The 26,819-nt window shown below is 46.0% G+C and overlaps 3 protein-coding genes across 9 annotated transcripts in view; 2 read left to right on the forward strand and 1 right to left on the reverse strand.

The window, feature by feature from the left end:
* Positions 1-285: 285 nt before the first annotated feature.
* On the forward strand, positions 286-5,572 carry LOC148386234 (adapter molecule crk-like). The gene is made up of 3 exons (XM_088399646.1): positions 286-849; positions 1,932-2,527; positions 3,178-5,572. The coding sequence occupies exons 1-3, from the start codon at positions 630-632 to the stop codon at positions 3,310-3,312; spliced, it is 951 nt and encodes a 316-aa protein (XP_088255772.1). The 5' UTR covers positions 286-629; the 3' UTR covers positions 3,313-5,572.
* A 468-nt stretch (positions 5,573-6,040) lies between these two features.
* LOC148386235 (14-3-3 protein epsilon) lies at positions 6,041-10,689 on the forward strand. The gene is made up of 6 exons (XM_088399647.1): positions 6,041-6,319; positions 7,866-8,065; positions 8,137-8,243; positions 8,358-8,564; positions 8,633-8,769; positions 9,750-10,689. Exons 1-6 carry the CDS (start codon positions 6,256-6,258, stop codon positions 9,800-9,802), a joined length of 768 nt encoding a protein of 255 aa, XP_088255773.1. The 5' UTR covers positions 6,041-6,255; the 3' UTR covers positions 9,803-10,689.
* A 94-nt stretch (positions 10,690-10,783) lies between these two features.
* The window catches only part of LOC148386236 (glutamate receptor 4), a 51,800-nt gene continuing 35,764 nt past the window's right edge, over positions 10,784-26,819 (reverse strand). For 5 of the 7 annotated variants that reach the window (XM_088399640.1, XM_088399639.1, XM_088399638.1 and 2 more), the window contains 8 exons: positions 26,103-26,213; positions 23,645-23,851; positions 21,942-22,315; positions 19,974-20,172; positions 19,410-19,657; positions 17,698-17,812; positions 15,928-16,065; positions 10,784-14,562 (listed from right to left, as the gene is read on the reverse strand). In XM_088399640.1, coding sequence (XP_088255766.1) covers positions 14,398-14,562; positions 15,928-16,065; positions 17,698-17,812; positions 19,410-19,657; positions 19,974-20,172; positions 21,942-22,315; positions 23,645-23,851; positions 26,103-26,213 — 1,557 coding nt within the window. In that variant the 3' untranslated portion in view covers positions 10,784-14,397. Of the gene's footprint in view, positions 14,563-15,927; positions 16,066-17,064; positions 17,180-17,697; positions 17,813-19,040; positions 19,658-19,973; positions 20,173-21,941; positions 22,316-23,644; positions 23,852-26,102; positions 26,214-26,819 lie in introns of those variants that run through there. The other 2 variants (XM_088399642.1, XM_088399645.1) reach the window with 2 other exon arrangements.

The following is a 26,819-nucleotide window of genomic DNA, read 5'->3' on the forward strand; positions in this document are numbered from 1 at the left end:
ATTATTGTGAGGCAGACTGATTACAGCTTGCGTGTCGCCACCTACTGGCCAAATTAAAACATTGCCGTTTACACGGGCGTGTCTTCAATTGTGCCCTTGCAGGTCACTTCATTAGGTACACATGCACCATATATTAGTGATTTTAATATGCTTTTGGAAAGGTGATGTACACGTTTTGGTTGACGCAACCAAAACCCCATAGTGTGGAGTTTTCATTTTAAATAGTCAATTTGGACGAATTATGTGTATTTTCCGATATTTCTAGAGGCTCGTGAACGCACCCCTTCCCATTGACCAGGCATCCCTTCCGGTAGATGAGGTCAACTTTTCCCTAGATCCGCCATTTCAGTCCGGGAGTTTTCTTGTTGCACATTAGTTTGGGGCTTTTTTGGGTCATTTATCACACCAAACACTCGTCTACAAGCCTTGAGACAGCGCAGAAAGCCTTCCTGCGTCTTCGTTGCTCGCGAAAACCCGCCTCAAGTCGTGATAGTCCACCGTTTTTCAATGCCGGGGGAGCGTCCCTGACCCAAAGTTTTTTGTATGAGTTGCGGATAAAAAAAGAGAGTGAGCGATAGAGGCGAAGGGGGGAACAGGGCCTCAAGCCTCGGGGCGTTCATTGTTCAGTCATGGCCGGTAATTTTGACGCCGAAGACCGTGCGAGTTGGTTCTGGGGCAGGCTGAGCCGCCAGGAAGCCGTTTCTCTCTTGCAGGGGCAGAGGCACGGCGTTTTCCTGGTGAGGGACTCCATAACCAGCCCCGGGGACTACGTGCTGTCCGTGTCCGAAAACTCCAAAGTGTCCCATTATATCATCAACAGCATCAGTACTAACAGACTATCCGGCTCAGGTAACGCTACTTCCTTGTGTTTTGTGCTTCCAACTCCCTCTTTTCCTGATCTACTCTTAACTATTTTTAAAATGCCGTCTGACTTGCTAGGCTGTGGCCCCCGTCGCTCCGCCTTCGGGACGAAACCGCCGTAGTGGAAAGTCCGATTTAACACGTTTGACTACTTAATACCGCCGGAGCCCCTATATTTCCCGAAGGCACTGTCATATTGTTTTTTAAGTGTGTTGTTTACAATTCGGATCCTGTAAAATCACGTTAATTGCACAAGTACAATATAAACGAGAAGTTGTAGGTGGCGATTTGGGGGACCTAGCTTGTAGCCGACATTAGCATGGCAAGGGGGGGAAAGTAAATTGTACAAATGTAAATATAATGGTAATAGTAAAATTTAAAGGCATTGTGGTCACTTGCGTACTTGAATACAAGATGCACAAAAAGTAAATTGCGTCATCTGTGAATTGTGAAAAGTTAGATTTGGTCAATTTCTTAATGCAGTTTTGGTTACTTCTGCCGGCAACCAATCAAGAATTTATTTATGATCGCCTGTAGACTTGAGCATGAACTAAGCAATCATACTGTGTTTTGAATTGTAATAAAATTAGACTATATGCTAAAGTGGCAATTTGGTCACGCTGCCAATTTAAGATGCTAAATTGTGAATGCTTGCGTTCGCCCAGTGATGGGCTGGTGACCAGTCCCGGGTGTACCTCCCCTCTTAGCCCTCATGAGGAAATGAATGGACGGAACGGAGGCAAGCAAAATTCGGGATGTGGGCTGGGCAGCCTGCTTTGCTAACTGCTGCAAGCTTCCCCTTTTTTTTTTTTTTTTTTTTTGAATGGAAAAGGGCAGGCTGTTCAGTCACAACCGGAATAGAGTGTGGGGGATGATTGCTCACATCGGCCTCCGTGGAATGTCTGTCATCCGGCCTCGTCGCGCACTCGCACAGCCCGGCTTCTGACTATTAACGCCACCACACTCAAGGCTCTTTATTACACAACCTTTGCCCTTTTTCTTGCTCATGTTCTGCTTTCCCAACATTTTATGTTTTTACGTTCTTAACCAAGCCACCATTTGTTTGCCAGGTGTGGCTCCTCCACGGTATCGCATCGGGGATCAGGAGTTCGAGGCCCTGCCGGCCCTGTTGGAGTTCTACAAGATCCATTACTTGGACACTACCACCCTTATCGAGCCCATCACCAAATCCAAGCACATGGGATTCATCTCTTCCGCCGGTGCACCCCCGCAGCAGAGTGAGGAGGTGGAGTTTGTCCGGGCGCTCTTCGACTTCCACGGTAACGACGACGAGGACCTCCCGTTCCGCAAGGGCGACATCTTGCGTGTGCTGGAGAAGCCGGAGGAGCAGTGGTGGAGCGCTGCCAACCAGGAGGGACGTGCCGGGATGATCCCCGTCCCCTACGTGGAGAAGTACCGGCCCGCCTCGCCCACGGCGGCTGGCCCCGGTGCCCCGCTTGGGGGCACGGGACAAGCGGGTCAGGTTGGGGGCACGGTGGTCGGCGCTGATGGAACGGGGCCGCCTCAAGCCCTGGGCGACCCGGGCCAGTACGCCCAACCGGTGGTCGCCACCCAGCTGCCTAACCTACAGAACGGGCCAGTTTACGCCCGGGCCATTCAGAAGAGGGTGCCCAACGCCTACGACAAGACGGCACTGGCTCTGGAGGTAACGTTTTTTTTTTATGTTGTCCGTCAAAGTATCCGTCCCTCAAAGTGCGGGCCATCCCTGACTTTCACCGTTGACCTTGTTCGCCTCAAGCAGAGATCGCGTCGCCCGCTAGACGGCCTCGTCACGCCTGTGTGCACTCGCACAAAAGTGGCTTTACAAATGCGAGCTGTTGATGAGCGTATGAATGCGACACTCTGTACATTGTAACGGGAGCATCTCATTGTGCAGCCCAGGGGAGCAAAGCATTCTGGGACCCAATAGTTCCCTGAATGATTCTCTTCCTGTCCCTGCTTTGCATACAGCCACCTCTCAATCGCTTAATGAGCTCTGCAGTTGCAATGATTTGCGGTCCCATCACAGATTGACAAGCCTGACCATTAAGTTGCCATTCACTGTGGATGAAACTGGCCACGGCCCGAGAGCATAACTCATTCGGCTGGCGTGATGGTGAAATCAAACACTGCTAAGTGTGCTTGGTCTGCAACTTGAATGCATTTTGGCCACCGGCGAAATGACACCGTGTGGGTGATCATGTAGATTTACGCTACTGCATTGCCTCACCAAGACAATTGTACAGACACTCGAGCACATCTTTAGCCTTGCAATCATGTCAGATGATGCATGTTTTTTGTCCTTTGTTCCCTCAGGTGGGTGACATGGTGAAAGTGACCAAGATCAACGTGAACGGCCAGTGGGAGGGCGAGTGCAAAGGCAAGCGCGGCCACTTCCCCTTCACCCACGTGCGACTGCTGGAACAACACCAGCCGGATGACGAGAGCTGAGGAAAGCTCATCGCCGGGGACCCGCCTCTTGTGTATTTTTGTGTCAGTGGAGGGACACACACACACACACGCACCAAACTACAGAAGCACACACCTACAAAGCAAACCTACAAGCTAAACTGGTCGTAGGCCCTAAAGGCCAACGCGGACGAGCTGAGATTGAACGCCTTCTTCTTTGATGGACTCCAAAGCTCATTGGAATGACAACAGCGAAAATTATTCCCGATTACTGTGGTTGTTGTGGTTAACAGTCAAACCCAAAATGAGATAACACTTTAATTTTGTACGTGTTTTTTTATTGATAAGGTATATGAATGAACCTATTTTATTTTTAGGTTACGTTCCCCCATGATTAATTCTCAACCCAAACTGCCCGTAATGTCGTATTAAGCCTTGATTACATGTGCAAACCAAAAAGTGAATGTTTACACATCCATCTTAGGGATGGCTGATCGATTATTGATAGCCGATTTATTGAATTTTGATGGTCTGAAGGAAACTAGCCCATGCTGCTGCATCCATACAAACAAACAGCGATGTAGTGGCATTACATTATTTGGCTTAATACAACTGGATTGGAAAAGGAGTTCACAACATTTATTAACAATTCTCAAATTGTTACATTTTGTGGAATGTGGTGAAATGCCACTGCCTTGTCAGACCAGAACCCAAACTAGTGTTAATTGTCTTAGCTTTCTCGCATTAGCTTTCTCAGTTAAATGAACAGAAGCAATCTGAATTTTTTTCTAAATTTCCTTTTCTTTGTGACACCAAATATGAAGCATTCTAGCCAAACTTTAGTCTTACGTTTTACAATTCTCTTAGCACCCAACTGGAACCAGAAAAAGTTGGGCTGACTATCTGAGCTACCCAGCGTTTCCTCGCTGTGTTAAAATAACTGAACAAAAATCTGCGAGTTGAGGCTTGATACCTTGAGATGTAAATTTTGAAACTTTTCCAAATGACATTCTTATGTCTGGGTTTTATCTGCTGTCTTCCACTGTATTTGATCATGGAAATGCGTCATCTGGCTAAAACAAAAAAGCAAAAAATGTTGCATGAACTGTCCTAGCATTATCTTGCTACGCTAAATAATCTGGGAAGTGGTAGCAGTTCATTTATGCATCTTGATGTCAAATTTCTCTGTGACTGCTTGAGATGTGTGATGCCAAATTTAGTCCCTTTTCTTTTTCTGTTTTGATCAAGTAAATGTAGTCAAATGTCAATCCCGCATTTAGCCAGAAACCAAATGAGGCTCATTAACTATTTGAGCTATTTAGCATTAGCTGCTTTCATTTCAAATGAACAAAAAAATCTGGGAAGTATTCCCAAATGGTTGCCAATGTTCTGGTAGCAACAATGAAAAAAGCAAACTTGACCTCAAGATCTGAGACTACACTTTACTGTTTACTTTCCGCTCAGTATTGCTCTATCTTTATGTTTGTGTGTATGTTTTTTTTTTTTTTAAACTTAATCAAATCTACAAACATTGCGTTAAGACTGTGAACCATCTGAGACATTTCTGACCCAAATATTGCGGGCCACACTACAAATGAGCAGAAAGCTACACTACATTCAAGACGTATGTGCTAATTGCCTTTTTGCAAAAAACAAAAATGTAATAAGTCATTTCATAGAATGAATGATAAATCATGTATGGTAATTGAATCTTTGAAAAAGAAAATACGATTTAAAAACATGTTGGTTATCTGTCAAGAGTCTTCCTTTTATGCGAAGTAAGCCATATTGCGAGGATATACCTGATATTGGAAGAGTAAACTTGTAACTTTACACTGAAAGATGTATAAGGTGTGGCCATAATACTGCTTTGTGTATTTCCAGAGGTAGACATGCTGCTAAATGCTGAAAGTGTTAAAAAAAAAAAACGGGAAAAAAACAAGCTCTGATTCCTAAACTTTCATAGTAGCCTTGGGTAAAACATCTTAAATGGGATTATTGTAACTCACACGTGAATGCCGAAGCAACCACTTATGAAACTGTTGACATGCACCTTAAGTCCTTCACTCCTTCCGAAAGTTTTTAAGGCCCCCCAAAAAGATCAAAAAATCTTTTCCTGCAGAGAACTAAATGATTTGTACCATTCCACACCACTGTTTAAGGACCACAGACAGATTTCCCATTTTATTTTGTACATTATGTCAAAATGTTATGAAAATATATTTCAGGTTATGTTTTATTTTTCTGTATGTGTTATGTGTTAATAATATACCTAGTCAATAAAAAAGTCAATGTACCAAGATATGGATAGTTTGATCTTGTTTTTGTTGTTTTTCTAGTGGTGACAGAAACCCTATTTTTGACTTAAAAGCTTACTTTGTTACAACCAAACAATGGTCTTGAAACATTTTAACTCTGTCCTTAAAGCTCTTGAAACATGTGTAACACAGTAAACGGAAACTCTGGCTAGATAACCCATTTTGATCACCTAACCCTGGCTTTAAACGCCCCTAAAACGTGACGTCATAACTAGAAGACAATGGCGCACGAAAGCATTTTCGACGCAAATTGTACTTACAGTCTCACGCATTTAATGGTCACTTTTCTCCTAAACTACAAAAGCCGAATTGTAGAGTTTCTTTGAAATCATACGATGTATTCACTCGTTGCGGTGTGGCGTCATTAATACGACATTTATCGATTGATTTCGCATTTTTATAATGCAGTGTGGTCATGTGGATGCCGGGGAGTGTCGCGTTTGTTTCATGCCGAGGAGGGTGGAGACGCGCAGGGTTCCCGGATGTTGCTCCGACGCCATATTTACCGTGGGACCGTGCTGCTTGTTGCTACTCCGTCGCCAGAAACCACCAAGTGGCCCCGACAAGTCCTCCCTTTTTGTCTCTCTCTCTCTCTTCCCCCCCTCCGGGACTTTTCCTTTTTTCGAAGAGCACCCCCTTCCCCTCCACCACCGCATAGCCGAGCACCATGGCAGACAGAGTGGACGCAGTTTACCAAGCGAAGCTTGCCGAGCAAGCGGAGCGATACGATGGTAAGTTTTGTTTTGTTCTTTTTTTTTCGGCATCGGCCTCTCACCTCGCTCGAGGCACGAACCCCCCGGCTTTCCTCCTCCCTAGCCGGGTCGCCCCCCACCCCCAGCGTAGGTGCCGCCGTTCACATGGATCTGCGGGTATGGTGGAAACAAAATGGCGAACATAGTCATTCCAATTGGATATAACACGGTAAAAAAAAAAATATTCGCGACTTGTAGGGGGGAAGGTGCGCTGTCAATTAAACATCTATGTGTTCCATGACCATTTGGCATAGTTTATAACATTTAAACTGATAACTCAAAAGCCCCCCTCCCTTCTCAGTAGCTAACTGATTAGCCGCTAACCGAGCTAGCTAATTAGCCTGCTAGCCTTTCTTCACCCTCGTCACGCGAGCGCCGCCCGGGGAATACGCCTACAAGTTTCACCTCCACCTCGACGAAAATACGCCATAACTCGTCGGACTGATTCAAATTCCAAATGAGGGTTGTAAATTGTGTTGTAACGTTGACTCTGTATGCTTTGAGCTAGCTGGCTACTTAGCATCGACTTAGGGTGGCGGCGGTGGTGGTGGTTGGGTTCTTTGATTCACAGCTCCTTATTTGCATTTGATTGTACCCATCAAAGTTTACAGTCACATTTGCTTGGCAAGGGCCCTTTGCAGTTCTAGCCAACGGAACCGTCGAGAACCCTTACTTTGATATCCTAGCGCTGTCCCTGAAATCCTAACATTAACACCCCAAGCTTTTTCCCTGAAAGTATGATTCGAATCCCTGGCTTCGAAATCCTATTGTGAAACCCAAACCTTACTTGGAAAAACTACAAACCCTAACCGAGGCTAGGAACCCTAATTTTGACACCCAAACCAATCTGGTCTAAAACATTTATACCCCAACACTTCCCCGAAAACCCTAAATTGAACCCCTAACTCTTGTTTAAACCTGTCTGGTGATTCATACTTTGATATCCATGAACAGCTAATTGAATTTAAATCGGTACTTTAATTTTTTGTCACACTTGCTCTCTGGATTGCGCAGCCATTTGTTGCTATTGCTTTGCAGTGAATCACCTTGAGGCTGTGAAACCGTTTCTGGCCCTCTTCCCAGCACCTCACCAAGTCAGTCGATGGCCCACGCGCGCGGCGGCGCAATTTGGCAGCTCCATTAAAAAAAATGCCCACCTCAGCATAAAAACTTGCTGGGTTTGTAAACCTGTTGTTAACGGGAAAAGCTCTGGCTCTTTTCCAGATCGCCCTGATCATGTTTTTGTCGTGCTGAATGTTTTTTCTTTAATGAAATGGACGTCACTGGCGCTAACGTTTGCATTGACCGCCCTTGGCCAGCGAGTCAAGTTCGTCTTCGCAAACTAGAAAATAAACTTAAGTAAGGCTGAAGCAGTTTCCCGACTTGACCTTTGCGCCTCTCGCCTGCCGAACGCTGTGAAACTGCTTCTCCTGAGCCTTTTTGTCAGAAAGTTACTCTTACCTCCAGACTTGAGTCTGACGTCATTATTGTCACTCTAACAAACGGTGTCCGCTCTCGCGGTTAGAAATGGTGGAGTCGATGAAGCAAGTGGCGAGCTTGGACACGGAGCTGACGGTTGAGGAGCGGAACCTCCTGTCGGTGGCCTACAAGAATGTGATCGGCGCGCGGAGAGCCTCGTGGCGGATAATCAGCAGCCTCGAGCAGAAGGAGGAGAGCAAAGCCAGCGAGGAGAAGCTGACTATGTACAGGGACTACCGCAAGCTGGTCAGAGCGCACGCCTCCCACCTTGTTTACGTTGGGATCACCTCGGCATACTGACTTTCTGTTATTTGCAGGTTGAGAAAGAGCTGAAGTCAATCTGCAAAGACATCCTGGAAGTTCTGGACCAGCACCTCATCCCGGCGTCCACCTCAGGAGAGTCCAAGGTTTTCTATTACAAAATGTATGTTGGCTTTTTGATTTTCTTTTATATGTTTCCTTTCCTGGCAGTTTTTAGGCAGGGTGTCGCTTATGGTGGGCTCCAATAAATGCATTCCCTCCAAAACCTCTCCCGCAGGAAGGGAGACTACCACAGGTACCTGGCGGAGTTCGCCAGCGGCAACGACAGGAAGGAGGCGGCCGAGAACAGCCTGGTGGCCTACAAAGCCGCCAGCGACATCGCCCTCAACGAGCTGGCGCCTACGCACCCCATCCGCCTCGGACTGGCCCTCAACTTCTCTGTTTTCTACTACGAAATCCTCAACTCGCCGGACCGCGCCTGCAGGTACCCACGCCGCCTTTGCACCTTCTCCGGAGACGACCGTTGTGACCCGCTTGCCGACATTGGGGCAGGTTGGCAAAGGAGGCGTTTGACAGCGCCATCGCCGAACTGGACACTCTGAGCGAGGAGAGCTACAAGGACTCCACGCTCATCATGCAGCTGCTACGTGACAACTTGACACTTTGGACCTCAGACTTGCAGGGAGATGGTGAGACACGCCTCTGTTAGCCCCTCCCCTCCTTTAAGCCCTCCACGGGATCCACTTCCTGTCTGTCCTCATCCTAACCTACCATCTCTTCCTCGTAGATTCTTAAAGGGGCCATTCATGCTCCGTCCTTAATAAACGTTGTTTTGTAAGTTTCTCTTTCTCCTCTGCGTTGCTTCCACTACCACTCCCCCGACATCTTGCAAAACTAACTTGCCTACTCCTTACCTCCCCTTGTCTCCTTGCTCACTCCTGTTACCCTGCTTTATCACCTCGTTTTCTTAACTTGTGTCCTGAAATGTCCTCTCTCTCTCTCAAACACCACTCTTGGAATTTGTCTCTCAGACGCAATCTGTCTAAAGAAAGATTTCCTTGTCAAAGAAGTTGCAATGTCACATCCTCCACCAGCTCGTGAGCCTCACTCCAACCAAATGTACAACGTGCACCTTATTAACAGCAGCTTGTTACATTATGGCGAGAGGAGTGCGTGTGTGGCGGACGTCGCTGCTAATGAGCTCCTCACTCGATTTGCTCACCCTTTCTTTGCGCATCCTCCAATTCCTCCTTTTTTTTTTGTTGTCACCATGGCAACCCTTCCAAGCTTGTCCGCATTATCCTGGTTGGTCACAATGAGAACCTTCCAACCAGTAACATGGTTGTCTATGGCTTGAACACACCTGCACAGTCTCACTGTTTGTTTGTTTGTGTGTGTGTGTGTCTGTGTGTGTCTGTGTGTCTGTCTGTGTGTGTGGGTGTGTGGATGATTCTATTTTCGCTTTTGTCCTCGTTTTAGATTTTATGCATTTGTGTGCATGTGGACATTTGTCTCTATCGTTCTGGTTTGTGTGCTTTTCTGTGTTTGTGTGTCTTGCTCTTTGTGTGAATGTGTGTCTTCCTATGCCATCTTTCTGGAGTTTGTCAGTGTGTTTTCTCTTCTTCCCTCTCCCACAGAAGTTTGATGCTAAACGCTTTTTATCTTCCAGGTGACGAACAGAACACAGAAGCACCGCCAGAAGCGGAGGAAGAGGCCCAGTGAGACCCCAAACGCGATGCCACGAGCCCACAAGCCCCCTTCTCCATCCGGCGACTCTTCCTCGTCCATTTCTCCTTTTCACTCCCACCGACCTCATCAGAACCCCCACTCTGGGTTTAATCCTTCAGGGTTTGGGAGCTATCCTTATTTTATTCATTTTTTTCCCCTGATGTCTCATTTGCAAGATTATGCCCTTTAAGGTCTACGTCCTTTTAGTTTTATGCTTCATGTTGTTGCCAAGTATGCTTGCCTGTCTTTGTAACACACACACACGCACGCACGCACACACTTACACGCAGACACACGCATGTGAAGAGTTTATTTAAAAGATGAGTGCGTGTGTGTGCTGTTACCGAGCGCTTCGTTTAGCAAAGAGACGCAACAAAAGGGAAGCGCAGAACAACTCAAGTGCCCTCTATAGAACCACCTCCAACAGGAGTTTTCTTTTTACACCCCCATTGAGTTTCTAATCATGACAAACTCTCCTCGCTCTTGACTGCTCAGACCAACCGTCGCGCTCAAGGCAAAGTTCTGTAGTTGCGCTAACTAGGCGATGATATCTTTGTGTAGTGTCGGCGACCCAACCAACACTTTTGATTGTATCGGAAAAGAGTTTTGCATGGGCACAGGGACAAAAATAAAGTTTGGGAAATGGAGGCCTGCTGTATCTTAAATCCCCAGAACGACTTTTTTTTTAGGTTGCCTCGTCTTTTTTCTTTTTCTTTCTTTTGCTTTGTTATTATTTACCACCTTCTCTTCCTCCCTGTCGGTGTGTGTGTTACGTGAATCTGATTTGTACTACTGGATATTGTCACCGGAGCCACAAGTACCATCTGTATTCTTACTGAAAACACAGCATGGAATTAACATTAAACTTCAAACTGAAAGAATGTCATGCTGACCTGTGGTCACTAGGGGGCGTAGGTGGGATTGGTGAAAACTGACACAGGGAATACACTAACACAATAATGACACGTGACAGAATTCAGAAAGATTTGTTTTTACTTATAAAAGATCCAAAATAAAAACGTACAATTGGAACCCGACAATGTCATCAGGTTTGAAGATGGACGCGAGGACAAAAAGGCAACGAGAGTGGAAACGGTAAACACTGATCACCCGCGTTTCAACCCGTTAAATGTTCCAACACGTTTTGATGAAAGATTTTCAAACCACATTTAAGAGGAAATGGCGATCGATTAGCATTATTGTTTGGACTCGCCACACAAATATAAAAAGATCTACAACACAGGTGTCAAACTCAAGGCCCGGGGGCCAGATACAGCCCGCCACATCATTTTATGTGGCACACAAAGACAAATTGTGCATCAAATTTGTGTGTCTTATGAGGTGCTCATACATTTATTTGGGTTGACAGTCATAATGGCTCTCTGAAAGAAGCTATGACGACAATGCGGCCCGTGAAAAAGATGAGATTGAGCCCCCTAACCTACATGTGTTTTCCAAGTGACCCTCGTTAAGCGCACCTGCGTGAAAAGTTTTAGCTTCTTTCACGTTCAAAAGGAGCTAAAAGTTTTCACGCACCTGCACTTAACGAGGGAATCACACGGACACTCCATTAGGTACACCGCCATTTTCAAGTGTACCTAATATCAGGCCACTTTATTAAGGAAATATCATGGTCAAAGGTCACAGGTATCAAGCTCTAGTCTTCGGGCCGCGTTCCAACATGTTTTCCAAGTGACCCTCGTTAAGCGCACCTGCGTGAAAAGTTTTAGCTTCTTTCACGTTCAAAAGGAGCTAAAAGTTTTCACGCACCTGCACTTAACGAGGGAATCACACGGACACTCCATTAGGTACACCGCCATTTTCAAGTGTACCTAATAACAGGCCACTTTATTAAGGAAATATCATGGTCAAAGGTCACAGGTATCAAGCTCTAGTCTTCGGGCCGCGTTCCAACATGTTTTCCAAGTGACCCTCGTTAAGCGCACCTGCGTGAAAAGTTTTAGCTTCTTTCACGTTCAAAAGGAGCTAAAAGTTTTCACGCACCTGCACTTAACGAGGGAATCACACGGACGCTCCATTAGGTACACCGCCATTTTCAAGTGTACCTAATAACAGGCCACTTTATTAAGGAAATATCATGATCAAAGGTCACAGGTACAACCTCTAGTCTTCGGGCCGCGTTCCAACATGTTTTCCAAGTGACCCTCGTTAAGCGCACCTGCGTGAAAAGTTTTAGCTTCTTTCACGTTCAAAAGGAGCTAAAAGTTTTCACGCACCTGCACTTAACGAGGGAATCACACGGACGCTCCATTAGGTACACCGCCATTTTCAAGTGTACCTAATAACAGGCCACTTTATTAAGGAAATATCATGATCAAAGGTCACAGGTACAACCTCTAGTCTTCGGGCCGCGTTCCAACATGTTTTCCAAGTGACCCTCGTTAAGCGCACCTGCGTGAAAAGTTTTAGCTTCTTTCACGTTCAAAAGGAGCTAAAAGTTTTCACGCACCTGCACTTAACGAGGGAATCACACGGACACTCCATTAGGTACACCGCCATTTTCAAGTGTACCTAATAACAGGCCACTTTATTAAGGAAATATCATGATCAAAGGTCACAGGTACAACCTCTAGTCTTCGGGCCGCGTTCCAACATGTTTTCCAAGTGACCCTCGTTAAGCGCACCTGCGTGAAAAGTTTTAGCTTCTTTCACGTTCAAAAGGAGCTAAAAGTTTTCACGCACCTGCACTTAACGAGGGAATCACACGGACACTCCATTAGGTACACCGCCATTTTCAAGTGTACCTAATAACAGGCCACTTTATTAAGGATATATCATGGTCAAAGGTCACAGGTATCAAGCTCTAGTCTTCGGGCCGCGTTCCAACATGTTTTCCAAGTGACCCTCGTTAAGCGCACCTGCGTGAAAAGTTTTAGCTTCTTTCACGTTCAAAAGGAGCTAAAAGTTTTCACGCACCTGCACTTAACGAGGGAATCACACGGACACTGCATTAGGTACACCGCCATTTTCAAGTGTACCTAATAACAGGCCACTTTATTAAGGAAATATCATGGTCAAAGGTCACAGGTATCAAGCTCTAGTCTTCGGGCCGCGTTCCAACATGTTTTCCAAGTGACCCTCGTTAAGCGCACCTGCGTGAAAAGTTTTAGCTTCTTTCACGTTCAAAAGGAGCTAAAAGTTTTCACGCACCTGCACTTAACGAGGGAATCACACGGACACTCCATTAGGTACACCGCCATTTTCAAGTGTACCTAATAACAGGCCACTTTATTAAGGAAATATCATGGTCAAAGGTCACAGGTATCAAGCTCTAGTCTTCGGGCCGCGTTCCAACATGTTTTCCAAGTGACCCTCGTTAAGCGCACCTGCGTGAAAAGTTTTAGCTTCTTTCACGTTCAAAAGGAGCTAAAAGTTTTCACGCACCTGCACTTAACGAGGGAATCACACGGACACTGCATTAGGTACACCGCCATTTTCAAGTGTACCTAATAACAGGCCACTTTATTAAGGAAATATCATGGTCAAAGGTCACAGGTATCAAGCTCTAGTCTTCGGGCCGCGTTCCAACATGTTTTCCAAGTGACCCTCGTTAAGCCCACCTGCGTGAAAAGTTTTAGCTTCTTTCACGTTCAAAAGGAGCTAAAAGTTTTCACGCACCTGCACTTAACGAGGGAATCTCACAGACACTCCATTAGGTACACCGCCATTTTCAAGTGTACCTAATAACAGGCCGCTGGAACGCGGCCCCTGAGGACTGGAGGTTGACACCCCTGGAAGCTAGGGTTAGGGGTTCAAACAACTCGTCTGATTTGAAAACGAGTTATTTGTCATTTTGTTTTGTAGCTTTTAATGTATATAATATGAGGTGCTCATACATTTATTTGGGTTGACAGTCATAATGGCCCTCCGAAAGAAGCTATGACTACAATGTGGCCCGTGAAAAAAATGAGTTTGACACCCCTGATCTACAAGGTTAACACTTGATTTTTTTTCTTTTTAATCCGTTCACTTTTTGTAGAAAAAATAGATTAAAGAATGAAAAAAATAGTTATTCCCACCCCACAGGTTCTTTGTTCTTTTTTTTAATTCTACACAGTGTGGGTTTAAGGAGAAGGGGATTGGACATTCCTCTTTGAAATGGATCAATTAACATGAGGCAGCTACCTTTTTGTCATTATTGCCATTAGAAAAAACAAAACAAATGTGGACACTTCACAATCTTTTGTACACGGTTTAAAAAGCAAGCAAGCTTATGTACACCTAACTCAATATACATTGTATGTTCACAGTTTCCTATATTCATTATCAATAGTTTTTTTTTTAATTATTTGTACTATGGATACAAATCTGAAATAGGGCGCCGTTTCCCACTTGTTGATATCGAGTCCTTGGAACGGCTTGTCCTGGTAAAATGATCCAAAAAGCAGTTTTCTTTATTCATAATGATATCATATCCCAGGTGTCCCCACCCTGGAGTGCATCTGGGCCCCATTGGGATTGAAACAGTGTTGGTGCTAGTTTGAAGCAAAAACCTCGAACAGTGTTCCCGGGTGGTTGTGAGGCACCCTGCTCCTGGAAATTTAAGGCACTTAAGAGGTTTTTGGCTTTCACGGGAGCTCCGAGGAGACGAGGGCGAGGCCCGAGCTCTGGCGGAGGGGCGGCCCGGCATGGACGGCCTTGGGGCAGTCGGGCGTCAGCACGCGGCCGTTCTCGCCTACGCTGCCCGTGATGGACAGCCGGGCCTTGTTCCTCATGGCTTCAGTAAATGTCAGCTGCAACAAAAACAAAAAACAAAGGCGTAAAGCTTGCGATTTCATTACGTGAATCAAAAGCTTTGATGATGCAGACTGGAGTTTGAAAAAAACAATTTGACAAACAAAAGCTGAATCATACGTTATTCTAAAACATTTCAATTTTTTTTTTTTTTTAAAAGAAGATTATAGAAGTTAAATGGAGGATTTGAATCAATTACACTACTTGACAATGACACAAAAAATAGCTCAATAAGTTTGCATTTTTGATCGGCAGGGGGCAGCATATCACCAGCCTGAAATCTGAGCCGTCTTGGCTGACTTGTCAAACTCCAATCTGCTTTCAAGGTGGACTAAACAGTTTTCAGATGATAGGATGGTCTCTGCAGCATTGCAACGCACGCATTATTGCACAGTTGCAGACTGGGGAGGCAAAACTGAGAAGCTGACTTGGCGACAGTGAAGCTAATGAAGACGCTTTTCGCTGCTTGATGGGGGACACAAAGACACACGTGGGACAAATGCAGCCAAAAGTTGTTAAAAAAAAAAAAAAAAAAAAAAAAAAAAAAAAAAGTCTACATAATTTTACATGGTCATTTTTGTAATAAAAACAAAAGCCTTACTATACATGGTCGTTTTCTAGGAAAAAAAATGTCTCACTCTTTCTCTCTTAGCTGTTATTTTTCTGTCTGGTCGTTCCTTTAAAAAAAAAGAGCCATACTATACATGGTCATTTTAAAGCTCTTACTATACATGGTCATACTAATACTTTCTCATTGTTTAAAAATAAAAATAAAACCTTACGATACATGATCATATTCGGGTCAGACTTTTTTAAGAGGAAAGAGCCTTACTATATGGACCACTAAGACGCCACATGACCACAGGCGGACAAAGCCACTGGTCACTAGCCTGGCAAGCCAGACCCAATGCTGTACTAAGGATTGGGTCTGGTGGGGAGAGCCATTCTTCGTGGCTCTGCTCGGCACGGCACAAAATGTACTGACAAATCAAATTTACTTGCTGTGACGTATTTTCAAATATTTTAAAAGACAATATGGATTTTTTTCCTTGACATCACGTGATCATTAGAATTGGTCTGGCTTGCCAGGCTAACTGGTCACCACAGGCACGTAGCATAGCTAAGATAGCGCAGGGGTCAAAGGTCAGGGCGTATACAGGCAGGTGTCACTTACAGTCGCCTTGAAAGGGAAGCTAGGAGGGGTGAAATGAGGTGAGGGGGTGGGGTGGGGGTGTCTTCTACCAGAAATCTGACTACTCATCATTGAAGACGTAGCCAGCGAACGCCTCGCTAACTTGGGCTAAATCGGGGACGCTGGGCCTCGGGGTGGGAGGGCTAGGGGAGGGGCGCAACGGGGGGTCCACCTTCATTCTCTTGGCCTCGTTGCGGGACTTGTAGCAGAACTCGATGAGGGCCACCAGCATGGCCAGGCCCAGGCCCCCAACCAGGATGTAGAAGACCCCTGCTACGTTGCTCAGGCTGAGGGCCTGCGATGATTTGTCCTTGTGGGGTGAGGAAGAAGAAGAAGCGTTAGCGTGGCAACGGGTGAGTGGCCATCTCATGCAAACACAAACACGCAGACATGAGAACGCTCACACACGTTCTTCAGCACGCTAACCTTAGCCATGCTCACGAGAAACATTCAAAGATCAAAAGTGTCAAATACGAATCAATAATAGTAATTCGAATCGTTGCTCACTTCTGTCACTCCGCTACTTTTTCATACACTGCTATTTACGCAGACATTAAGTCCATTTGAAATTGCTCAGTGTGTGTCTCAAAGAGAACGTCGAGGTGAAGCAGGAATTTCAAGGTGGCTGCAAACAAACATTGAGCCTGCAAAAAGTAGCGAGTGAGAGTCGTGAGTGTGGCTGCCTCCGTCTAATTTCTTTCATCTTTTTCTGCTCCGCCCTGTCAAATGAATCCCCATCGCACCTAGACGCAAGCATCTGCCCGTCACGCTTGCTCTCATTCTTTCGTTGCGTCGCTCTTCTCGCATGCTTCTCCAATGTGCGCGCAACTGAAATCCGAGTGGATTAAGGTCTGCGCATGCCCCGCCATTCAGTCAGCGCCATGCTTTGCGTCCATCATGCCGAAATGATGTTGAAGATCATCTTTTCCTGCTGCCCCCTCCGTCAGATGAACCTCTCCCATGCATCACCTTGACATCTTTCTACTCGTCAGCATGCTTCAGATTGCACGTCAAGACCCGTTTTACGCACTCCAAAGTCAATACCCCACCCCAAAGACTTCAAAAATACTTCCCAACTCAATCTGCGCTGACGTCATCTTCCTCCAATTTTTTTTTTTTAAAAGCTCTGATTGCCATGCATGTTGGAATAGCCAAAGCAATGAGGCCATCATGCCCCGCCCGGCCGTCACGCTTCTCATTATAAGTACGCCGTGTCGTGATTAACGCAACACCGCAACTCACGGTCGCCATGTGAGAGTGTGCACAAAGACAGACATAAAACATGTGGAGGCTCCCCTGATGGACTGACCTTACTTCCCGAGTCCTTGGGTCCGCACTCCCCTTTATCGTACCACCATTTGTTTTTCAGTTTGTCTAAGACGCCCGCTTCGCTCAGTTTCAATACGGCAAGGTTTACCGGCGTTCTTCAAACCAAAGGGTTGGGGGGAAGGGGAAATAACATAAATAACATCATAGGACATGTTATTTTATGTTATTCAATCAAAACCTGGCCCCCCCGTTAAATGTGGGGCGCTGCCAAAAAGGGGCCCCACTGATGTTACATGTCTGCTAGCTAAGTGGGGTGGGCGCTAACAGACATATATATTTGTGGGGCCCCGGTCACATCGTATATCAGGAACGAGCGTATACTGCTGGGACCTTTTTGCTTTTGGTGATGAGCATTTGCATTGCACTTAACATTTTGAAATCTTTTTATTGAACTAATGGCGAGAGCAAATTTCAATCAGATGGCTCCGCGTGTTGCTAAAAGTATTTTTGACACTAATTTCAAACATGTAAATGCTCCCATATGGCCCACATGCTTTAAAAAAAAAAAAAAAAAAATCCAGATGTTCAGAGTAGGTCCCTGCAGATGCGCCCGTTTGCCAGCACAACACATCAGAAGAAAGAGGTGAGCGTGCGGCCCACGTGAGCGGCTAACCTTCTCGCCGCCGCCGCCGCTTCCACACTCTCCTTTGTCGTACCACCACTTGTTTTTCAATTTGTCCAAGAGGCCCTGCTCATTGAGCTTTAACACGGCCAGGTTAACGGCGCTTCTTAAGAATCATACAGAGAAATTGGGTGAAAAGGGTGAGTGTGTACTTCCAATTGGGCAAAGGGGAAGAGAGAAAGAGAGAGAGAGAGAGAGAGGAAAAGCAAGAAAGAGCAACGGTGGAGACAGTGCAGTAAATGCAATTTCTGAACCACAACACACTCAAAGCCAAGTCTCACTTTGTTGAGTCAAAATAGAGTTTTTTTTTTTTTATCATTTAACACTTTGTAGTGGGAGGAACTACTGCCACCTACAGGACTGGAGGTGAACCCTACAAAGCCATGATGGACATTTGGTTTAGGTGTAGATTTGGCTTAGCCTGTGCTTTGATCCAGTCAGCCACGGAGCCACAAAACAGGTCGATAAAGTCGAAGCCTTGTACGACGACGCCGTCTGCTCGTTTGGATTTTGTCATGTGGGGACAAGTGACTGGCAGAAGACGATAATCCCTTGGAATAACAAGATGGAACCTTGGTAAGGAACTACAGTGATCTGTCAGGGGCTCTCTCCCCCTTGGCGAAAAAAATAAATAAAAATACAGCAGCAGCTGTTCTACGCCATGGGAGGAATTAACAGAAGTTGCAAGTGGATACAAACAATTACGCAACTGCCTGTCAATAGATAGTTTGCGCATTGTCCCGCTTGGTCTGCGCTGAGCCATTTCCACATCGGTAAATTCCTCCGGGCCTGCCTTTGCGAGGAGGCGGTGTCGGCGTCAAGGCTTCGTGTTTGTGTGACACCGCAGAAGAAAAAGCTTCAAAACCTTTTTTGTTCAAAGAAATGAAGACAATTATGACAGTCTGATGTATCCCATGTGGATGTGCTCATTAATTTAAAGGGGACATATTATGCAAAGTCAGTTACCTAATCTAATATTTGTTCCATTCCAATTCTAATAATATATTCTCAGCATTCTTATCCCTCTCTCTCTCAAACGCACGAATGTGTCAAACAGTATACTGCCAACTACTGCAGTGGAGGACTTACTCTAACATTCTAGTATCGGTGACTGGTATCGGCGGTCTCAAGATAGGGCTAGTATCGGCCCATTATCGCTCATTTCAACCAGTTCGCTGGAAATTCTTAGCCTTTGTTTATTTTGACCACGGAACATCAAAGATCAAAATTTCATAATATGTCCTCTTTAAAAACTAATAAGTGACGCATGCCATGCAAACACACAATTTACCTGAGCAGGATCACCTATGGAGAAAATACCTTATTTCCTCATATAGTGGTTGCTGCTATTTATTTACTCAACTGCAGAGGGTGCTGGTCTCTATTTCTAGACGGCATTAGCTGCTATGGTCAACTACAGAGCTGCTCGACCTGTGGCTATCAGACGTCACAGCTCATGAAAAAAAAAAAGTAGCATCGTGCAAACCCAGAACAACACTATTGGAGGAAATACGGCAGATTAGACCGCAATGAAAACCCACGTGCAGCAAACACAAATGTAAAAATTGCCTTCAAAACATCCACGCAGGAAAAAGCCCCACCCGTCCAAACCAAAGCCAGAATGGTGGAAAAAAGGCGGCACACCAGGGAAGGTGGAATACTATAACAACACGTCGGCCATATTGTTACATTATTCCACCCACCTTAACTGTGAACCCTTGGGCGTGGCTACGCCGTAGCCTTTGGAGTCCAGGTTCCCGCCCACTTTCATGGTGTCGCAGGGCTTGCGCTGCTCCGTGTACTCGTTCATGGTGGACTCCAGCAGGAAGGCGTACTTCCCCTTGGACTTGCGCACGCGCGCAACACCCTCCGCCGTGGTCTTGGTGAAGACGGTGGGCTCGGCTGACTTCATGTAGCCCCACATCTTCTCGTAGACGGCGATCTTGGAGCGCTGGGGCGGGTTGGAGATTCAAAGCAGAGAGAATTTATCAGCAAGTGGAAGCAGTTGAATTTTATTCTTCTTTTTGATCAAGTGAGAAAGTGGCAAACGAGGTTTATATCCCTTAAACTCCAACGGTATGGCAAGAATGCCAACCTGAATAGAGCAGTAGAAAAAAGGCATTAGGTTGCCAAGTTTGGGTTCTTCAGACTGGATTAGGGAACCCAAATCCAAATCACTGAAGAAGGTTTTCAACCGAGAAGTAAAATAAAGTGGTTCAGAACATAAAGGGTTTCTAGAACGGATCCCTGAGGAACGCCCAACTCACCCTGAAGAACTCCTTGGTGGAACCCGAGTCCAAAGTGCCGTAGGCGATGTCCGTCTGCTTGGCCAGGTCCTCGGCGCTCTCGATGGGCGACACCATCCTCTCCACAGTGAGGAAAGCAGCCAGGTTGGCCGTGTAGGACGAGATGATGATGAGAGTGAAGAACCACCACACCCCGCCCACGATGCGACCGGATAATGACCTTGGAGACAAATAAGAAGGGGGATTGAGGGAAGTAAACAACTACAAATACTTCCTTACTCAACTTAAGTGGATTTTTTTCCCCTCATCTATATATTTACTCCCCACATTTGAGGTGCTAGACAAGGGCGCGGTAGTAAGAGGAAAATCTGGAATTCTCTGTTTAAGCTGCTGGAACAAAATGGACAAGTAGCGGACAGTCAAAACCATTTCCATCCATTATTGCTGATTGGGCTGTGCAAACAAAGTGATTTTATCCGACAGAAAAGAGCTGCCAGACCCCCACGGCGGCGCTACCCTGCTTCGCACACTCGGGGGAGACAAATAGCAGGCTGCCGAGGAGCGCCGGCACCGGTGCGTGAGCAGAATCTTAAAGTGTAAATGCTGCATTGAGGAGAACAAACAAGACCTCCCCTCTGTGCAAATCAAATACCGGCGGATATAAAAACCCCCTCTAGGCTCCGCCTGTCAGATGGAGCCAGCGCACTGAGACAGCCGAGAGAGAGAGAGAGATAGAAAGAGAAAAAGACAGAGAGAGAGAGACAGAGAGAGAGGGAGAGAGAGAGAGAGACCTCTGCAGAGCCGCCGCCACTTTTGCTCCGACTGCGCCCTGCATTGTGACTTTTTCGAAAGCAGTGCTGGGAAGCTGCCACCCAATGTTGATCCACCCAATTGATGTGCTCGACGTACATCATCTTTCTTGTATGGCAAAATTTAACGTTGGCTGAACTCTGCGCTCTACCCGAATTAAAAACAATCACACTTGCCAGCGCTTACACCACAAAGGTGTCGAGCGAGGAGCTAAATAAATGAAAAGGTACTTGTTTGGCCCCGAGGTGACACCCGGAGGCCGATGCCACGCTGTCGTTTTGCGGCACAAACCGTTTTTTCGGAGCCCGTTTAACAATAGCTCCGCAAAGAATACAAATCTTGATGAAAAGCCTCCCAATTGGCGTACGCAATTGCTTCTCGGCTTTAAAGCTATTGACGGTGCGCTACGCCGGCAGCTTGCGAGACAAAAAGACTTGAGTACTGCTGATGGGGAGTGAAAATAAAACGGCGGGGAAAAAGAACAGCTGTGCGGCGTTCCGGCTGGATGAGAGAACCAATTGGCGCAGGGGCTTGGGAATAATGGGAAGCCTATAGATGAGCAGGATGCTTGACAGCTTCTGTTTGGCCAAGCGGAAACTGGCAAATTTCAATGTTTGCATCCCGGGAGATGCTTTGACACCTTAAATACGCAAAGAACTACAAAAAAAAAAAACTCCTGCCATTTAAAATGACGATAACATCGCATTTAACTGTAAAAGCTCTGTGACGCATGCAGACACCTCCGCAATGTTAGCAAGTGTGACACCTGACCCGAAAAACGTCAACATCCCCGTCAATGAGAGTGGCTATTGTGTCGAGCGTTTTATTTAATCTCCCCGTTTCCACGGAGACATTACCACCAGAGAGCACCATTATTAATCACCAAATTCATTATTACGGGCCGCCTGGAGGGAGAGCAAGAATGGCATTAACCCTTATTAAAAGACACGGTGAAAGACAGAGATTACTGGCTATTTCTAACTTCCTAAAAAAAATCTGTAGAAAACCAAAGTGGGCCAAAACAGAGTTTGGACAGGCTAAAAATAATCGATGATTTTATCATGTGTTGTGAGTCAGGTGTTGGCTTGCCGTTTGAATAAATTGGGCACGCTATTTTTTTTTTTTTTAAATCCTCTATTTGACTGGATTATGCACCCGCTTGAATTTTGCTGGTCTTACCTGGGCGAGATGTCGCAGCCCTGTTGCATGAAGGCGCCCAGGGAGAACCAGAGGGAGTTGAAGATGCCAAACTCATTGGGGGGCTGGTCACTAGGCGGACCGTCGGTGCCCTCTTCGGGCTCCTCGGTGTGCCACTCGTACGGGCTGAAGCGGCTGACCAGGAAGAGCACCACGCTCACGCCGATGTAGGCGAACACGATGCACATCCAGATCTCGTAGGCCAACGGGTCCAGGAAGGAGAAGACCCCCGGTTTAGATTTTTGGGGCTTTTTGATCATGATGGAAATGCCCAGAGACATGAAGGGCTTGGAGAAGTCGATCACCTCCTCCCGGACCAACGTGATTGTCAAAGGGGCCACAGCGATTTCCGCTTTCTGTCAAGGTGACAAGCAAAGCAAAACAGGTTAGCCATTTTGCTCGGTCCAATTTCTGCGCCGGCCGGCGTAAACACGTTCTTTTATCCACACGGCAGATTACAGTTGAAGACTAATGGCGGCGTTTCCCCTGGCCTCATCTGATCTACTGGGGGAAACAAAGACATTTCCGAGCTCGACGCGCCGATGAAAGAGATCTAAAGTTCTCTTATCCTCGGCAAAATAGATGACAGCCGGTGTTAAAAGACTTGGCGGGGTGAAAAGCAGTCAAGCGTTTTGTGCTCGGCATTTGGGAGAAACGCCACGGAACAGGAGGCACCCCTGAGCAGAGGCTTCCCGCTGACAGCTTCCATGTCCTCAGACGTTCTGGTTGGTGGCCTACACCTTCACATGTAACCTCTGCTGTCACACACAGCGTTTCAAATAACAGTCAGACACCTTAAATTCCAAGAATTTACACTTAAACTGATTTTTGGTCGGCACCACCAGTGGCGCTAAGCGGGGGATGCGAGGGCACTGCCCCCGTTTGAAATATGCTGCATGACTGTATTATGCTCATTTCAAAGCCAGTAGAAGGAAGATTAACAGTGAAGAAAAAAAAAAAAACGTCAGTGTAACTTAATTGCGTCCCATAGTATGGATGAGCTTCCTTTAAGGAGAACTTGAAGCGGACATGTTTGGTTGCACAGTGGCCGTTAAAGTCCAGAGTGCAGATAAATCTCCTCCTCGCTGCACTCCAACTCGATTACACTCGGACCTACCCGTAATTGCGCCCGGCGCCTTGAATTACTGAAACTAATTTGGATGTGGCGGGCGCTCAAATACACACAAAATGGCCGAGCGTGAGCAAACGTGGTCGAGGAAGAATTTAATGATGGCGTGACGCGGTGTTTAATTTTGCATGAGCCCTGATGGAAACTTAAAGCGCTTCATTATGGAAAGACACCGAGACAGTGATGGATTAACGCTATCAGCCCGACGGCGGAGGAACAAACATCGATTTCACTTTGCTACTTGTTTAACCAAAAAGCATTGGAAGCGCATTTGAGTCATTTGTATGAATAAACATGATCAGCTTTCAAAGTGACCCCAGTGACGGCCACCACAATAAAAGTAGCTTTTTTGATTTTTATTTACTTGAGTACAGTAGACTAGAGCAGGCGTGCCAATGTTGCGGCCATGTTGGCATGTTGGTATGCTCGAACATACCAAGGTTAGGCCCTGGTACATCCGTGGCGGCCATATTGGGAGGGGCGACCAATGGAAAGCATTACCACAAGCACGCAGCTCAAAAGGAGTGAGCCATTTGTTTACTCAGGAGTTACTCACCCCGTACACCAGCTCCCCGACCATGCCGTTCCAGATCTTAGTCTCCGGGTCCCGGGCGCCGTACTTGCCGTCGGGCACGATGGAGATCTTGTACTTGATGCCGATGTGTTTGGCAATTTCGGAGGCCAGGTCCACGCAATAGCCTTCGTACTGGTCGTTGCCCTCGTACATCTCCCAGTTCTTCTTGAGCATCACATAGGGACCCTCCTACGAAAAAAAAAGGGATGGGAGGGGGAGCACAACCAGTGAAGCGCACCGTCAGACGGACACATTGACAGACAGATGTCACACAGCAGCAGCAGCAGACGACAGAATGGCGCGCAAATGTTTACAAAAGCTCGTCAGTAAATGGAGACCGTATCTTTTAGTAGTCATCAAGTACATCTTTATTTTTCAAAACAGTCATCAATAACATTTAGGTGGGTTGTGGCTGGGGGCACAAGATTTCTACGCGGTCAGGTACCAAATGGCCCGTGGAGCGACCACTGATTTATATGTGGCAGCACGTTCTGCGGGCATGTGACCCCGACAACTGTTTCAAATGTGTGTAATGTCGTCGTGCCCCCGCCGGGTTGATTTAAAGCTACACGTCAAGCGGACAATTACCGAAATGAACACAGACAGGGAAACAGCTCAGACTCTTGCATTTTAAAACGCTCACGTCCTGCTGTGGGATGCACTTTTTTTTTTCTTCTTCTTCTTCCCACCGAGGTACAACAAAAAGAAAAAGAAAAAGCCTTGCATGCGCGAGTAATCCCGGTGATGTGCACCACATTTTGGGCATACAAAAAAAAAAAAACTCATCAAAATGGTAATGCGGAAGGATGATACACAGAATCAAAGAGAGAGGAGGGGAGCATGACTAAGCGCAAAGCGGTGGTAAAGCTGATGGCAAATGAAAAATGAGCTGCCAGACGTTTGGTGCTGAAGGTTCTGGATCAACGCAATCCACAAGTCCTCCCAATGGAACGCTGGCCTTGCTTTGTGCCAAACAAAATTGAACTTGGGCGCTTCCTGTTAGTGGTTACAGTATACTAGCTAGGAATATTTACAAATGTTGCTTCATGTCTGCTGGGAGAACAATCTCATTGTGATCGGCAAAACACTGGAAGACAAAGGGTAAATCCGGCTGATTTCACGGGGATATCAAGACAAAGAGCAAAAATGCAAAGGCGGGTTTAGTCGCAGAGATTCTTCCCCGTTTCCCTCGTAATCGCCTTAAATGAATCACGCCTTGCGATGAGACTGTTTTTTTTCAACTTCATAACTAGGACTCAATGAATTGATTATTTTATATAGAATAATTATTCACATCTAATAATTATTAATGATATAATATAATAATTCTTATTTTATATATACATATAATTATTAATGGACATTTTGATAATAATTCATTATTATCATCATTAATAATTATTAATGATATAATAATTCTTATTTTCTATATACATATAAGTATTAATGGACATTTTACATCTTATTTCAATAAATTCACGATTACGCGATTCATCTCACGCAATCCCCGCTGACAAAAATAAATAATTAAATAAATAATTACATAAATAAATAAACAAACAAACAAATAAATAAATGAATAAACACACGTTACGTGACGCTAACCAACGGACAATCGTCTGGTGGAACTGAGCAAGGCCCAAGGTCGTCTGCGCTAATTTACGTCAAAACGGGAAATCACGTTGTGATCACAACACGGAGCGTGAAATGCGTGACACATAAGGACAAAGCGAGCGGCGTGTGTATCCTCTTTTGCATTTCACTCTCCTCTCAAGCAGATTCCTTTCTAAATGGGGGGTGGGGGGGAGCGTCCTTTGTGCGGTTAGGGCTCGTCTTGTGGTGTCATATCCTGCTTGCAGTCCGGCTCGGGGCTCAGTTTCGTAAAATGGCCTTCCTCAGCGGGGGCTGAAAAGAGGGGAGGATTGTGCTGAGCCGTTGACCCCCAAAGCGCCGCCGCCGCCATTGATGCAGCTCCGCAAATTTCACCCGCCGTAAAAATGAGGCCAGAAACTTTCTGGCAGGTGAGCACTTCTCAAGCACACTTTGCGTCTTATTTGGAGAACTGGGAGAGTCTCAAGCCAAACAATCATAAGCTTACGTCTTTATAGCCACTTTCAAAAACCCTGCAATGTCACCTTCAAACTCATCAAACAAATACAATTGATAAAATCTCACTACCGGTCATTTATTAAGATTAGCAAGGAGGTGAAATACTCGGACAAAAAAATCATTTTTGCGTCGCTGAGTTGAAACATTTAATCTTGGCTGGATTTGAGTTTGCGGGACTTGCAAATGTGGCTATCAAGCTGTTTTGTTGCCGTCTCCTTTCAATAGTGATCATATTACAAAGGTGCAGGTGGCAAAATTGCAAGCACATCCTTGTTGTCTGTCGTGTGAGTGCAAGTGAGCAAGAATGAGTCAAATGAGGTTGTGGTCTTACCATGATGGTGGTGACCACCACCGTGCGGTTCTCCATGCCAGACGTGTCGTTGGGGAGGAGCGGCGAGTCCTGGATCAGCACCAGTTTGTCGCCGTCGTTCCAGTAGCCGATCTGGAGGGACAACCAGACCAGGCTAAGAACCCTCATGGACAGACTTTATGTACACACATTACTGGCGCTTTATTTTTATTCGGATTTTTTCCGAGTAAGGTGTTTACTTGAAGCGTCAAGACTAGCATCTGTTGGATGGATGGATGGATGGATGGATGGATGGATGGATGGATGGATGGATGGATGGATGGATGGATGGATGGATGGATGGATGGATGGATGGATGGATGGATGGATGGATGGATGGATGGATGGATGGATGGATGGATGGATGGATGGATGGATGGATGGATGGATGGATGGATGGATGGATGGATGGATGGATGGATGGATGGATGGATGGATGGATGGATGGATGGGGCCGAAAGAAGAGCGCAAAGGGGCTGAGAGTGTCCGCCACCTCCAGCTCGATCAGATGATTGAAAAACACGTCAAATAGGAGGGAAAGCAAGATGTGTGTCCTTACGGCACCTTCCGTTCCTTGCATGAGAGGCCAAAGCGTGATTGATGGCCACTTCCATCATTTGACCCAATTCCTGCTTTTCCCCACAATGCCATCCTCAATTCTCGAAGCCATTCATTGTTGACGACTCAGAGAAAAGTGGC

The sequence above is a fragment of the Syngnathus floridae genome, chromosome 15 (assembly GCF_059516105.1).
Source record: "Syngnathus floridae isolate MCC-2025c chromosome 15, RoL_Sflo_1.0, whole genome shotgun sequence".
In the NCBI taxonomy this organism is placed as follows: domain Eukaryota; kingdom Metazoa; phylum Chordata; class Actinopteri; order Syngnathiformes; family Syngnathidae; genus Syngnathus; species Syngnathus floridae.